Genomic DNA, 13,313 nt, shown 5'->3' on the forward strand with positions numbered 1-13,313 from the left:
GCTGTGCAGGGACAAAATTAGGAAGGCCAAAGCTGATCTGGAGCTCAATCTGGCTACTGCCGTTAAAGATAACAAAAAACGTTTCTATAAATACATCAACACAAAAAGGAGGACTAAGGAGAATCTCCATCCTTTACTGGATGCGGGGGGAAACTTAGTTACAAGAGATGAGGAAAAGGCGGAGGTGCTCAATGCCTTCTTTGCCTCAGTCTTTAGCGGCAATACCGGTTGTTCTCTGGATACTCAGTACCCTGAGCTGGTGGAAGGGGATGGGGAGCAGGATGTGGCACTCACTATCCATGAAGAACTGGTTGGTGACCTGCTACGGCACTTGGATATGCACAAGTCGATGGGGCCGGATGGGATCCACCCAAGGGTACTGGGAGAACTGGCAGAGGAGCTGGCCAAGCCGCTGTCCATCATTTATCAGCAGTCCTGGCTATTGGGGGAGGTACCAGTTGACTGGCGGCTAGCAAACGTGACGCCCATCTACAAGAAGGGCCGGAGGGCAGACCCAGGAAACTACAGGCCTGTCAGTTTGACCTCAGTGCCAGGGAAGCTCATGGAGCAGATTATCTTGAGAGTCATCATGCGGCACTTACAGGGCAAGCAGGCGATCAGGCCCAGTCAGCATGGGTTTATGAAAGGCAGATCCTGCTTGATGAACCTGATCTCCTTCTATGACAAAGTGACGCGCTGGGTGGATGAGGTCTACCTTGACTTCAGCAAGGCTTTTGACACCGTCTCCCACACCATTCTCCTCAAGAAACTGTCTGCTCTTGGCTTGGACTGGCGCACGCTTCGTTGGGTTAGAAACTGGCTGGATAGCCAGGCCCAAAGAGTCATGGTGAATGGAGTCAAGTCCAGTTGGAGGCCAGTCACTAGTGGCGTCCCCCAGGGCTCAGTGCTGGGGCCGGTCCTCTTTAATATCTTCATTGATGATCTGGATGAGGGCATCGAGTGCACCCTCAGTAAGTTCGCAGATGACACCAAGTTAGGTGCGTGTGTCGATCTGCTTGAGGGTAGGAAAGCTCTGCAGGAGGATCTGGATAGGCTGCACCGATGGGCTGAGGTCAACTGCATGAAGTTCAACAAGGCCAAGTGCCGGGTCCTGCACCTGGGGTGCAATAACCCCAAGCAGAGCTACAGGCTGGGAGAGGAATGGTTGGAGAGCTGCCAGGCAGAGAAGGACCTGGGAGTGATGGTTGATAGTCAGCTGAATATGAGCCAGCAGTGTGCTCAGGTGGCCAAGAAGGCCAACGGCATCCTGGCTTGTATCAGGAACAGTGTGACCAGCAGGGCTAGGGAGGTGATCGTCCCCCTGTACTCAGCTCTGGTGAGGCCGCACCTCGAGTACTGTGTTCAGTTTTGGGCCCCTCGCTACAAGAAGGACATCGAGGTGCTTGAGCGGGTGCAGAGAAGGGCGACGAAGCTGGTGAGGGGTCTGGAGAACAAGTCCTACGAGGAGCGGCTGAGGGAGCTGGGCTTGTTCAGCCTGGAGAAGAGGAGGCTCGGGGGCGACCTTATCGCTCTCTATAAGTACCTCAAGGGAGGCTGTAGCGAGGTGGGAGTTGGTCTGTTCTCCCACGTGCCTGGTGACAGGACGAGGGGGAATGGGCTTAAGTTGAGCCAGGGGAGTTTTAGGTTAGATGTTAGGAAGAACTTCTTTACTGAAAGGGTTGTCAGGCATTGGAACAGGCTGCCCAGGGAAGTGGTGGAGTCACCATCCCTGGAAGTCTTCAAAAGACGTTTAGATGTAGAGCTTAGGGATATGGTTTAGTGGGGACTGCTAGCGTTAGGTCAGAGGTTGGACTCGATGATCTTGAGGTCTCTTCCAACCTAGAAATTCTGTGATTCTTTGATTCTGTGATTCTGTGAAAGAGGAAAACGTAACTGTTAACTGATGAAAATACTAATTGTCAATCATTTCTAATTAAGTCAGCATTTTTTGTAAAGTTTTGTCATAATTTGTCAAGTGTATCTTTGCATGGAATTATAGATATCTGTTCAGTAGTGCATAGTCTCCCTGTGCATGTTCTGCAGAATGACAAGGGGAGATGTATAGATACATATTTTCACTTTCCCATCCTCCCCATACACATATATATGCATATGGATAAATGTACATACATACATACCCAAACATATCCATGAATATGTATTTGTATTTTTCATCAAGTTTTAACTAGCATATATATTAATATGTGTTATGTAAAGGCATTTTAACTCAAGATTGGCTTATCGTTTTTAGGTGCCTAAAATTAGTTACCCTGAAATTCCTTTAATTAGTGGGTATACTGGGTCTGGCTGGGGTGGAGTTAATTTCCATAGGCAGTGGGTGAGAGTGCAGGACAGAGAGACCAGACAGCTGACCCAAATCTATTATTTCATATAATAGATTTAAAGGTGTTTGTCTCAATGAGTGAAAGTCTGGCAATTAATAGGAGTTTAGGAGTGCCACCAGAATTTTCAGATTGGTTTTCTTCTGCCTCCAGTAATATCACAATTTCCTTCACTATGTACTACAAAATTTAATTTCAGGTGTAACAGCAGTAGCCAATGGTGCTATACATCCGCAGGTGAACTTGTGACTGTAGTTAGACTATGTGAGGTAAGAGCTGACACTTGGTTTGAAAATTAGCTCAACAGCTCAAATTCAAAGTTCAGAAGGAAAGTAGACTTTCAAAGAAAACATCTTTGCAATCAGGATCTCAAATTTAAATTCTGAATCATAAAATCAGATAACCTTAATGCCCAGAAAGCAGATTTTGACCATTAAATTTTCTCATTTTCTGTCGCATTTGGGTACACATTCTCAAGTGAATTTCAAGTGGAATCTTTCCATCTTGAATGTCCTTAATTCAGTTAAACTCTCTTTTCTAAGTGCTTATTTTTGACACTACACTTGAAGAATAAAACCCTCAGAGTGACAGTCTGTGATCATGTTTCATGTGGCAGACTTCATTTGCTTTCAGTTTATATTGCTATCAATTTATGACTTTGTTCCTTAAATAGTTATCATTTTTTCCACATTGTAACTGATATATTGAATGATATATGTTTGAGAGGTATTTCAAGGAATCTTAACTCCAGTCATTAACTGGTTATCTCTTGGCTCAGGAATCTTTAGTTTGTTGAGAGGAAGTTAATATTTTTAAAGCAAATAAAACAGCTTTTTAATGTGTAATTTTCTTATCAATTTTACATTTTCATGCCCTTTTGAGTATCTAGCATGCAGTGCTGGAATTTACATTTAGCTCTGCAGGAATTGCTTTAAATATTATTATTACCAAGGAAGAAATCAAAAATCAAAGTGAATTTTTAGTACAATAGCGAGGTATAGGAAGGTGCAATTGCAAAAACAGCAGCCTGCATTATTGTATAGAGCTAACTCACAGCTTGACAGAAAGTCCCTGCTGGGGAGGAAATGTAGGGGAACTGGCAGGATTTTGCTACATCTGCTCCCTACAGCTAATAAGCTTTAACCTGTTTCATTTTTATTATGCTTACTGTTTAGATATTTTGCTTCCAAAATTATATCTGTAACTGTGAGAACACATAAAAGACAGCACAACAGGTAGGGCTGTTTAAAAATTTAAAACTATCAGCAAGGGATATTAAAGGCCATAATGAGTAAGATGGTTGCCTTCTTGTGGGTTTTTTATTGTTCAGGCACAGTAATGCCTGTAGAAAGACTGAGTGTAAGTAGTGGGTAAAACAGATTTCAGAGCTTTAGGAGCTTTTGCAGCCAGAAGGCACCACCAGATCATTTAGTCTGACCTTTATATCACAGACCATTGCATTTTACCCAGGTATTCCTATTTTGAACCCTGTGGGTGTACTTAGCCAAAAATATATCAGACCTTGAGAGTTTAAAATATTTTATGCCACAGGATGAGAACAGAGGGACTGAGCTTCCTGTGCAGTAGGAATTGTGTTTATTAGGTTTGCATGTACACTTTGTACAAATGGAACAAAGGGAATTGAAGTTGTTTGGTCTGGAGAAGAGGAGGCTGAGGAGAGACCTCATCTCTCTCTACAACTACCTGAAGGGAAGAGGGTGTCAGTCCCTTTTTTCAGGTGACAAGTGATAGGGTATGATGCAACAGCCTGAAGTTGCACTAGGGGTGGTTTAGTTTGGACATTAGGAAGAATTTATTCATGAAGAGGGTGTTCAAGCATTGGAATGGGCTGCCCGGGGAAGTGGTGGAGTCCCCATACCTGGAGATATTTAAGAAATGCGTGGACATGTAATTAAGGGACATGGTTAGCGATGGGACTCAGTAGGTCAGGAATCTTGATGATGATCTTGAAAGTCTTGATGATCTTGAAAGTCTTTTCCAACCTAACTGATGCTATGTTAGTGAGAGGATCTGTGACTAATTCTGCAGAATAAACTAAACAACCCAAGACTTGTATGAGTTTAACAAAAGTGGAAATCCCTTCCTGACCCATAATCAGACTGCCCCTTTGACTTACAGCAAAAAAAGACATATTCATATTGTATCAGAGTACTTGCTTACTAAAATCTTTTTGCTGCAGCCATAAACAGTTCCCCCAGAAAAAGGAGAACAAACACACAACCATAACAAACAAAACTGAGATGTAATCTGTCTCAGTATGCGTCTGTGTGGGTAATTAAGGGACCAGTAAGAGGAAAAATCTCCTTCAACCAGTCACATGCATTTTTAAAGCTAATAGTCGTTGTCTAATTCTGAATTTCAGGCACTGTGCCCCTTGGATGGCTATGTTGATAGTGCTCATGATGTGTCCAGACACATTAATTACAGTCCTCTGAAGGTTCTTTCCTCTGAGTGCTCAGTACTGTGTCTGAAGTTTAGAACCACCTAAAAACATACAAATATGGTGTTGTATATTACCACACCCTTCCAATAGCTTCCAGTTATCCAACATTTTAAGATCTTTCTTTTGCTCTGATGGTGGCATAATTGTCACATAACATTATGAAATGTATTTTGAAGAGAGATGGAATAAAATTCAAGAGAGAGTTGACAACTCTGAAGTCCATAGGGCAGTTGAGACTATGGTGTTAGATAATGGGATAGAACAAATTGTGATACTTATCTGATAAACTAAGATAAAATGGAAGTCTCAGTCTTACATAGGAGATTCTTGTTGACTACTACGCATGTAGTAGTCAATTAGTAGGCCATTTCTACAGGCCACTTTATGTTTTCGTTTTTTCCTTTCAATTTAATCTAACAAGTAATTATTTAAGCTTACTTTTCAAGGAAACTTCTGCGTTGGTAACCCAAAAAGCTGAAGTGTTAGCCTAGTTATTACAGACTTTTCATATGGCCTTTGTTCATGCTTTCAGTTGTTTATTTCTTCTAGAGACTTACTCAAAGCTGACTATGTCTTAATGGAAATGCGATACTGATTGCTCTTAGTTTGATCATGTCACGGAGCCTGCAGTGTGCCTTCTCAGTGTCCCAAATGATAAAAAAAATGCAGGGATCCAACAATAGAAAAGAGAAACAAAATTAATGAGCAAATGACGTCCTTATATACTAAATGTAATCAAAACAGAGCTTTTAAGGTTATGTCTTTAATTTCAGCTGAGCTTTTGTCTATCACACAGAAATGAAGAAAATTTATACCACTTCTTGAAGCCTCTGTTGACAGTAAGGGTAAAAGAATACCAAGTTGCTAAAATATTCTGTTTGAGTGATATTAACTATAGATCATATATAGTTATTGATCTGGTTTCTTATGAACGCTTTCTGTCTTCACAGCCATTTGCTCGTCTTTTTTTATAAAGCTTACATATACTTGCAGTAATACTATTCAGATACCATTTGTCATGAAAGTTTTGATTCTGCAGACTTAATATATTCTTTATATACCAAAAAAACAAAAGCAAACAAACAAAAAAATGCCTCTCTTGTCTTCTAAAATTAAATTTATCAGATTTGTTGTGTGATTTGGTCCCTTAAAATGCTTACTGGTGTGGTAGCGGTTATATTACGAAAGTTAATTTTTATAGTTGTTTCTTTTGATATATTTGGTTAGCCACCATAAGATTTTAACCTTGAAAAATCTTAAAAATAGCCAGCAATATATTGTATATGTTTCAGATTTTCTATACTCTTTCTAGTACAATTTGAAGCATGCTCATTTTCTTCACCCATTTTTGCTTTTGTCAAACTTTAATCTTTTGTGCTTGGCATGCTAATTGCTGACTACTTCGTATCTAATAATTAATTTTGCATCACCACTGTACCTGCATGTAAATTTTTTTCCAAATGCCAGCTTGTGAAAATATTATATTGAGAGATCACATTAATTTGAAGTCCTTGTGAATTACAAAAAATTATTAAAAGTACCCTAAAATATTACTGCCCCTAAATTTCTAAAATCATATTTGTTTTCCTATATCTAATTTCCTTTTTTTTTTGCTGTTTCTGTTTCCAAAAGATTGGTAAAGACTACACAAAAAATATTCTGCAAAATGTGCTATCAGATAGTGGAACAAAAAATAAAGTAGAATCTTGCTTTCTGTAGATTCTCCCTGTTGGGTAACACCAAACAAGCATTGGCTGGTAACACCAGCTCAGTGTTCCAGCTGACATTGTACAAAATAGTTTCTATATGACATGGTGACACTTGAACTACTGTCAACCTTGTCCAACATGTTGTGGAGTAGAGAGGACTAAAATATCTGAAAAAAATGTTTCTTTTTATATTAACAGTATTTGATCCACTATAAATATTCAGGTTTATAAGACCTCATTTTTAGCCTGCCAGGCTTGTGTATTTTTGGCATGCAGCAAATACTGTTTTATTTCAGGAAAGAATAATAAACATCAGACTTTTTTATATTTGTAAGCTTTGCAAAAAGTCTTAACAATTTTATTGTTATAAAACACTGTGCTATTCATTCTTTGAATTCAAGAGTGTTATATGAGGAATGTATGTGGCCTATTTATTAGATGAACTAGGATGTTGAAAAGGATTGCTTGTATCCTACTTTCTTCAGGAACTGACATTTTTATTCTTATGTGGTTTTCCTAGTGGAATCTTTACTTTTTAAAGTCATAAACCTATTGTTGTGAGAGACTCTCTAGCAAAGCTTGAACTGGATCTCAGGAGTTTGATGCACTGAGTTTTATGCAGGCAGTGTAAAAGAAATTTTAAATGTATTATTTAAAGGCACATTAATCTTGCCACTATAATGGTGTAATAATGCATACCATAGAAGATTTTCATAAACTCAGCTTCTAAAAGTAACATCACAGTATCTTTCTTTTTGTTCTCTGAGTCAATTCTTTGTAGAGATAGCAATTACGCATTCATCTCTGTCTCTTATAGCCCAATTCCGAATTCATCTGTGAGGTAGGTAGTCCTTAGTCCTTACTCACACAACAAAAAGAATATTTCTCATTTGGAACAAATGGAGGATAGTCAAAATAAGCAATTTTCTATATAAATGTTAATAATTGAAATGTGTACCTTTTTTCTACTAAATTATGTAAAATAGTTAAATGCTCATAAAATGCTTTAAGTATAGGTTTGTCCCATACTTATTATTCCTGTGTTAATAGGACTGACGTAGATTTTACATTTTTTAATGAAAGAATACACTACTAGACAGATTCTAGAAATCTGTAGAAATTCTAGAAAGTCTCTTTCAAGCTTAGCACTTATAAAACCTTACTCTGTAGTTTAGTTTATGCCCCTACATCCCAGTGTTTTTCCTTTAACTACATTCATAACATTGGAGCTTTGTTTTGAAGCATTAGGAATTCATTAGTGTAAGATTATTCTTACATAGCACATACCCTGAACACATACCATGAAAATAAAATGAATTTTTACTAAGAACTATGGCCTACAAAATGCAAGGACACAGTAATACTATAAGCAACGTGATAACCTTTGTATCTGAACAAAGCTCAGGAAAGAATTAAGCACACAGCAGTTCAGCTAGCCATTTACTTTAATATGGAAATACAGGTTAATTACAATTTTAAAAATGAATCAACGTACTCCATTGTTAACCTTCCATCTGAGGGCTTGTATTTTAAACATTTTAATGGAAATATTAGCTAAGGCATGTTTCTACCAAGCTCTTTTTTTCAGTTTCAACCTACACATGGGTATAAAGTATAGTGGGAGTCCCCATTCTCCTTTCTTGTGATTAGATACCTTACTGAATTTGATGCCATTTGTTACCTATAGTACTGTGGCCTTCAGTAAGTTTTCAGCCTTGTCTTTCAACCTCTTCTATTTCCAGCCACTTGTTCTTATACTTTTGCAGATTTGAGTTAAGCATCCACAGCACAAGTTCATTAGAGGAGTTAAAACACAGCTGACTGTCTCAATGACTCCAGTGGTAATGGGGCTCAAGATGTGTGCGTTGCTGTGGCAGGTGCCTAAACCAGGCAAACCTCCTGCTCAGCACTGTCTGGCGCTGTAAATTGTGTTTTACTTTTCTGTGCTAACACTGCTGTCTCTATCAGTATAAACGGGGATTAAAAATATATGTGGCCCCTTAAGAGTGGGTTTCCAGCAGTTCTTTGTGTGATTCTACTTTGGGGGCGGGGGGAGGGGAGGATGAAGCTTTTTTTGTCCTTTTTCTTTTTTTTTTTTTTTTCTTTTTTTCTTTTTCCTTTTCCTTTTCTTTTTGTTTTTCTTTTTTCTTTTCACATCTTCAGATGTGAACAGGAAAACCATATATCCACCCTAATCTTCTCCCAACCTCAAACTATTTTAATTAATATTAAAATTAATAAAAGTAAAAAAATAATTTTAATAGTTATATAAATCACTAATTTCTGTATTAATTATTAACTATTGTATAAAATAAAATATTTTTTACTAGGAATTTTAAATGTCTGTTATAATCCCCACTGACTCAGTCTTCTGAGTATTTGTTCAGGCCTCCCTTGAATCCACATAAAGTTCTTGTAACCACTGTATTCTCTGTCAAAGAAATTTAAGTGTCATCCACCATTGTATTTTTCGTAACCATGCTCTTACTAATGTCATTTGATGATCCGTAGCTCTTGTACATAAGGAGAAGCATGCACTAAAATCAGTTCTTATCCCTTTTTATATCATGCATGATTTTGTAAACCTCTGTCAGATCCTCCTTAAGGAGGCTGGAGAACATTTTCAGTGTGTATCTTACTGAAGGTGCGGATGAACTGTGAATTACTACAGTGGCATAATGTAGCCCACTGTGTTCTCTATCCCTTGGCTAACAATTCATAATGTTTTACTTGTTTTCTTGACTCCTGTCAACTGCTGTGATTCTTTATTAACCGGTCCATGAAGACCTTCCAAGACATTACTTAGCATAGTATGGTACTCTTGTCAATGTTTAGCACAATATGGCATCAATCTAGTTTGGTATCACAAAACGGAAGGTAAATAAGAGAGTCACATTCTCTAAACTGTTTGTCATATCACATCTTTGTCCTGGGATAAACCACTTCAGATCATGACAGAATCAGAATACTGACATAGTGTGATCTCTGAGACAATACAGTTTGTGTATTGAATACATTCCTGGAAGAAGGCATTATTGTAGATCCATTTATTTTCAGAGGCTGTCTCCTGTACAGCAAAAGGGTGCTGCCTGGCTTCTTGCTCCAGCCCTCTTTAAATCAGATCATGTAAAAGTGTAGCACAGAAATAGCATCTGCCACCATATTATCTCAGCAGTCAGCTGTTGAGCTTGTACAATCTGGTTATTTTTTTCCAATGACATCCAAATTATTGCTGGTGCAAAGTTGCTTTGTAGTATTTGTTTTTAGAAAAGATTAAATTTTCTGTGGAAATGCTAACAAGTGAAAATGGGAATCTTTAACATGCATACACTCTCCCATGAATTGAAAATCATTTGAGTACTGCTAATTCTTAGCTAGAAAATAACTGTTTAAGTGTTTATCTAAATACCTGTAGATAGCAGCTACACCTACAACCTAATGAAATTTGTAAAGATTTGTAAACAACAGATCATACATACCTTAAGAAATCTCTGCTTTCAACCATGCTTGGCCCTGTTTTATAACCCCTCATTAATTATTTGTCACTTCTTTTCCAAGAATTGCAAGCCAAACTGCTTTATCCTCTACCTCAATTTATGTTTGCTTTTTTCTTTCAAGACTGTACTCAAAAAAGGTCTAGGCCAAAACCTATGCTCATTTATAGAACAATCTACAGCAGTATCCTTATGCGAGAACCCTAAAAACACATTTACCATAGTAAACCGTAGTACTGTGGTAAACCATAGTACCATAGTACCATGGCTGTCTGCCAGAAGTGTTGTCTCACTGATGGGAGTGCAGAATCAGTTGTGAAGAGCAACTTAGTAATGAAATAATGGCACTTTATTTTCACTCCTAATACTAACATATTGTTCCAGCATGATATTTCTTATGATTTCTTATGAATTTCTTTGGAACTTCTTAGCAGAATTCATATATTCATCCCCATGTACTAGACAGGCTATCATAAAGATATTCAGCTATTTAAGACAGATATACATTTCTGAAAGACAACTCAAATCCATGTACAACACAAATGTCAGTGATTTCTTGAAAATAAGTCAGGAGAGGTCATTGTTAGAAGTATTTCTGTATGATTCTGAAGCAGCTAGTGAAAGATTTTTAGTCCCCAGTAGCTCCATCACTTGTGCTTCGTGCAAACTCTGAAGTTAAAGGTTATGAGTGCTGTACAGCTGCACCGTGAACAGCCTTTCATCTCATTTGTTAAATTTGGAAATGTACTTTCTCCTGGCCTTAATTTTCATGTATTTCTTCATATTCTAAATGGCAGCTGAAGGCAAGCAGAAATAGGAAGTAATTGATTTAACAACCTAAGACAAGTACAGGGAAGTAGAAAAGTTTGTCTTATGCTTGCTGTGACCTGAGAGAGCTTCTCTAGACTTTTTTTCTAAACAGTACCTCAGCACCTTCGGCCAGCAAAGTGGCCTTTAAGCCTGAATGAGCATGACTTTTTTTTTTTTTTTTATTCCTCAGTGCAAAGCTTCAGTATTTCATCTTTTCAAACTCTTTTACAGCACTCAGAGCAGAATTATATTGACAAGGTTAGAATTCATCTCCTAGAGGAGAATACTGTGCTCCTCCTGTTAAGTGCTAATATAACATTTATGTGTTGGTACCTTAATAACAGCCCCAGATTGCCTAATGAAAGTACTGAAAGCAAACAGTACTCAGTGAGATTTTATTATGACTGAAGTGACTGCAATTTGAGACAAATTATCCCTATTTTTGTTTCCATATCAAAAACAGAAATGCTAAAGCAATTGCTACATGTTTGGTGTAGAATTAGACTCCACTGTCATTAATATAGAAGTAAGTGCATTTTTCATGTAAACAGCTCATGAGGGTCAAACATCAGAGACATTCTGTGGAAAATGCTTGTCAATAACCTTGTGAGTGAATTTTGAAATAAAGTGCCTGTAACCTGTCATTATTTCTTCCTCTCAAAGTTGAGAGCAAGTGGATGAAAATTGAGCCTGTGAATTGAAGGTACTGTGAGTTACATGGCCTTATCGACTTCAGGTAAAATGACAGTTTTGCCTTGTTATTATTTTTCCTTTCAGAGGTCAGGCAATGGACAACATTACCATTATATAGTGCAGAGTAAGCAAATTGGTATATAAAAAAAAAGTTATTATCTGTGTACAGAAAGATGATGTAAGTCACTAATCTTAAATGATCACTGTATTCTCTCTCTAAAAAAAATAGAGGAATGAGTAAGACAGAAAATATCTGCTGGGTGGAATAAATGCCTGAAATTGTTCAAATTAAAACTTGTTTGCTCAAAAAGCAGATAAAAATAATGTAAATTAATCCTTTTAGAGAGTATATATATCATAAATTTGAGTTGCTTTCCATAAGTTGACATTGTCATTCAATAGGAGTATGAGAATATGAATTTAAGTAAAAGGTGACAGCAGACCTAAATGTGTGTACAGGGTCTTTCCTGGATGGAACTGACTTTCTTCATAAAAGCCTTTATGATGCTGTATACTGGATTTGTGACCAAAGCAGTGCTGATGACACACCCATGTTTTAGTTATGGCTGAGCAGTGCCTGCACAGCATCAAGGCCTTCTCCATTTTTCAGGCTGCCCACACAACAATTTGGTTGGGTGTAAAGGGAAGCTGAGAGGGGACACAGTCAGGACAGCTGACCTGAGCTGTTCATCTCATCTGACATCTTATGCAGCAAAAAAAAAACAGAGGGGAAGGAGGGTTTGGAAAAGTACCCATTCACAGAGACAGACTGGGCATCAGTCTGCTTGTGAGAGGTGTTGAGGGATTGCCTTCGCATCTTTTCTGTTTGTTTGTTGGTTGGTTGGTTTGTGGTTGTTTTTTTTAGGGGGGTGTTCTTTTTTGTTGTTGTTTTGTTTTTCCTTTCTTCCTCGTCATTACTTCATTTATCAAACTGTCTTGATCTTGATCCACGACTTTTCTTACTTGTACCACTGGGGCAGGAAAGAGCAGCTGTGTGGTGCTTTGCTGGCTGGGCAGCTGGGCTTCAGCCCACTGCAATTTGGCATTCCTCATCTGAAGTTCTGAGGCCTTTTTGTATTCAGACCAAGAAGGATGAAACACATTGCAAAAATACAGGGACAAGATAATTATTTTATGAACTCATCATAGGTTTGCTAAAATTCAGGGATAATACTGTTTAATGTACTTAGGTACAATTAATTTGGGTTGAAATGGCTGCAAATTGACAATTTCTTCCTCTGTCTCATGGAAGAACATTTCAGTATCTTGAAATGTTGTATTCACTTCCAGTACCTGCTAACATGTTCCAAAGTGATCCATACAAAAACTTTTACAAGGAATTAAGCAGAAAGCCTCTCCCACTTCTTTAATGCCATTAGAGTAAAAGGAGGTCAGTTACTCAGAGTTCACTTACCAAATAAGATAATTAGATGTGCTGGTTGATGTAACAATAATTTAAAGTACTTTCAAAATGAATTCTGCTATTAAGAAAATGCTCTTATCTTTTAAACGGGTGTGTTTAGACCATTCTGCTGTTCAGAACTTTATCTTTGCAATATCTAAACTGTATCTTTAGTATTTTGACTTCTAAAATAACTCTACGTGTTTTATTAATTCATTGTTGTTGCTTCATTGTTGTTCCTGCCTTTTCTATGCTTCAAAGAATATAAATTCTGTCCATTCTGTCCGTATTAGTGTATAGAAATTAGCATATAAAAAAAAAAGATATTTGTTCATTGCAAAACACATTAAGAGCAGTATTTCTTTAAAGTATAGAAGGGAAAAAATGAGCAGATATTAA

General features: G+C 37.7%; 1 protein-coding gene across 4 annotated transcripts in view; it reads left to right on the plus strand.

Moving 5' to 3' along the window:
• Positions 1-13,313, plus strand: part of DPH6 (diphthamine biosynthesis 6) — a 205,771-nt gene that overhangs the window by 155,286 nt on the left and 37,172 nt on the right. The window contains exon 14 of one of the 4 annotated variants that reach the window (XM_082761123.1): positions 11,483-11,557. The exons of the other annotated variants lie outside the window; for them this stretch is intronic. Coding sequence (XP_082617249.1) covers positions 11,483-11,500 — 18 coding nt within the window. The 3' untranslated portion in view covers positions 11,501-11,557. Of the gene's footprint in view, positions 1-11,482; positions 11,558-13,313 lie in introns of those variants that run through there. 4 annotated transcript variants of the gene reach the window in all.

The sequence above is a fragment of the Aythya marila genome (assembly GCF_965140915.1).
Source record: "Aythya marila genome assembly, chromosome: 5".
NCBI lineage: Eukaryota > Metazoa > Chordata > Aves > Anseriformes > Anatidae > Aythya > Aythya marila.